Genomic DNA, 2937 nt, shown 5'->3' on the forward strand with positions numbered 1-2937 from the left:
ATGGTGTGGAGTATTCTTGTGCTCTTGTCTCCTGGTTTCTGCCTACTTCTGATCATCCATGTGAAGAGACAGGGATGTGGACAGTGGAACCTCAGGTGGATGAGTTTGGACATCAGACTGTGTCTGTTGTCCATCTTGACTGCATTCTACGGGCTGCACACCTTATTGGTGTTGCTGGTAAAGATCCTATTCCCACTAGGCTAAAACATACTGATAGTTTAGATGCATTTACTGCCTTCTATGTAAATAAGTATGCTGACCATCATGCACATGAAATTGCCTTCTAATATATCATTGAACTCAAGTCCTCTAAATTGTTGAATGCTAAGACCACGGACTTGAGCTTATGATCTTATACTTGGCTCTAAGATTATGGACTTGGAGCCAAGACCGTGGACTTGGGGCCAAGACCGTGGACTTGGGGCCAAGACCACGGACTTGGGGCCAAGACCACGGACTCGGGGCCAAGACCACGGACTTGGGGCCAAGACCACGGACTTGGGACCAAGACCGTGGTCTTGACCCTAAGTTCAGATCTAAGACCCTGACGTTTTGCTGATGCGGCGGCTTTTGCCTTGCCAATAGAGACCCCGGGACCATAATCATCGGCGGAAAGTACCCGTGCCCACCTTGCATCATTGAGCTGAGGTGAGACTCGCCCACTAGGCCATGGTAGAGGATGCATCGGTCCCGGGGAAACGACCCAATTGTAGCGCAAAGGGCTTGATTTGAGGGACGCATTGGCGGATGCGAACACTGTCGCAGGGTGTATGGGCGTTTCTTTCTTTCTTTCTTTCTAGATCCCGTTTATTGCCCTGCGAGGCCGCGCCTCATGGTAGGCCTTAAACTACAAATACTATTGACGTGAGTAAGAAGTGGGTGTTCGGCTGTACATGGTGAGCACAAGGCTCGAGCTAACTAGGGGGGTGTGGTGGGGAAGTAGTGGTGGCGAACGGGGCAAGGGAAAGTGCTAGGCGATGACCGGAAGGAGGGGTGCAAGGGTACACTAGTGGTGGAATGGTGAGTAGCAGGGCGCAGTACCTATGCATTGTGGCCGCCTGTCCACCCTTGGCCAGTGAAGGCTAGGGTACGGGTTGCAAACCTGCCGCCCAATGGGTACGATTGCGTCCCTGGGACCCGCCTCTTGCTGCGGTCAGGAGTACGCCCAGCGGTATCCCCGCCGTTCGTCAGAACTCCCCCACCCCTAGAGCGGGCAGATGCCCGCAACGCATAGGTACAAGGGATCCATTGTCTCGGATACATGCATGACCAGCGGGTATATGTAGGGACACTGTATCGTACTGAACGTGTGTGAGTGTAGCCTGGGAAAGTGTAAGTGTCGTTAGTGCAGTGGTCCGTGCGCGAAAAATTGCTGATGAGGAGGGCTCAGCGTCATGGCTTGGTGCGATGTGGACCGGTGCTTGTCTCTCTGCTGTAAAGGGGTGCCTCCGAAGGGCTCGTCTGCCTTCATGTCGAGTTGGGTATGCGCGGCTTGCTGTCAACGTTGGGTTTATTATGCTGCCAAGTCTGAAAGAAAAGGAATTAGTAGTATTGTCTGTCAGTGCACCATCATAATCTACATCAAGCCTCCTCCAAGTCATCGTCAACCCGGGGCCTTTGTGGCCGGCCCGAACGGGAGCTGCATCTGCACCATGCGAGCCCGCCCTTTCTGCGCCCTAGCACGTTGCGAGGGTGCCTTTCGGCCTTTCTCAATCTCCTCCTCAATTACGTCTTTCAACTGAACTCGTGTGGCAGAGACAGCTCTATCATGCAGCTTTGGGACCCATGAGTCCGGGTCTCCTGTAGGGTAGAATTGAAGGTGGTTCTCTGGACAGCGGGCGTTCAACTTGCTCAGATGGTCTAGGAAGACAGGACACTCCCGGTCCCATGCGGCATGACTCTTCTCATTGCAGTTCACACAGTGATACTGCTGCACATCTTGTATCTTACAATCCACTGTTCTATGTGTGCGCGCACATGTTCCGCACGTATCATGGTCCTGAGGGCACTCCTTGGCCAGGTGCCCTGCATCGTAGCGCTGGCATTTGGAGCACCTCAATGGTTCTGCCAGGTTCTTCCTTACGCTTACATGGCGGCCCGCTAGTACCAGACCTGCTCGGATAACCTTGTTGGCTGCTTCTGGAGAGGAGAGCGTAACCAATAGGTGAGCAAAACGTTGGCCTTGGTACCGCTTGTGAATTGGCTTAATCCAGCGAGCATCCACAATTGCCCCTTCCTGAAGATCAAGATCCAGTTCTGTCTGTCGCCATTGTGTGGTATCAGTTGGATCTAACCCAACCGGTGTAAACTCCGCAACCAACTTGTACTGGCGAGGGCGAATCTTTGCCCTTGGGCTCAAAACAAACTCATAATCGTGTGCGTGCTGCACTATCCACTTCGCCAGGTCTGGTGTGGCGAGCTCCAGAACTACTCCCCCGTCCCGGAGGGCCTTCACCGCAGTAAAGCGGAGACCTTCCGGAACGTCAAGTTCTTCTCTCGAGAGGTAATTGAGCGCATCATTAGCCTGCTCTAGAATCTCTGTCTCCAAGAGTGTGCCGTCGCGGTTCCCAGGGAAGCCATCAATAAGGATCTGTCGTGCACGGATGCTCTCCCGGTCTACGACACTCAACTGCGCAGCTCGTGTGGTACCCGGGAGGCTTGCTCTTACAGCCTCCGCATAGGAGAAAGGGAGAGAGACAGGTGACGACTCACTGAGGGGGAGGCCTGCGCATCCTGCCTCCTGAATGTTCTCTACAGCCCCTTCGATCTTCTCCTTTGCGCATTCCGCAACCCCTGCCAGCTCATTTGCGAGTTCAGCGATATGGTCGCCAGCGGCGGCCACCCTCGCCTCCAGGGTGCCGATGAGTTCTTTCGTCTGCGACTCAAGCGGTGAGTACAGCTTCCGTCAATGATTTGCTTACCGCGCTCTCTATGACC

General features: G+C 54.0%; 2 protein-coding genes across 2 annotated transcripts; one reads left to right on the forward strand and one right to left on the reverse strand.

The window, feature by feature from the left end:
• Positions 1–11: 11 nt before the first annotated feature.
• DICSQDRAFT_70546 (uncharacterized protein) lies at positions 12–287 on the forward strand (the record flags this gene model as incomplete). The annotated part of the gene is made up of 1 exon (XM_007370231.1): positions 12–287. A coding segment is annotated over one exon (276 nt), but the record flags the coding sequence as incomplete, so codon positions are not given.
• A 1496-nt stretch (positions 288–1783) lies between these two features.
• DICSQDRAFT_17749 (uncharacterized protein) lies at positions 1784–2347 on the reverse strand (the record flags this gene model as incomplete). The annotated part of the gene is made up of 1 exon (XM_007370232.1): positions 1784–2347. A coding segment is annotated over one exon (564 nt), but the record flags the coding sequence as incomplete, so codon positions are not given.
• Between the last annotated feature and the right edge of the window lie 590 nt (positions 2348–2937).

The sequence above is a fragment of the Dichomitus squalens genome (assembly GCF_000275845.1).
Source record: "Dichomitus squalens LYAD-421 SS1 unplaced genomic scaffold DICSQscaffold_64, whole genome shotgun sequence".
NCBI lineage: Eukaryota > Fungi > Basidiomycota > Agaricomycetes > Polyporales > Polyporaceae > Dichomitus > Dichomitus squalens.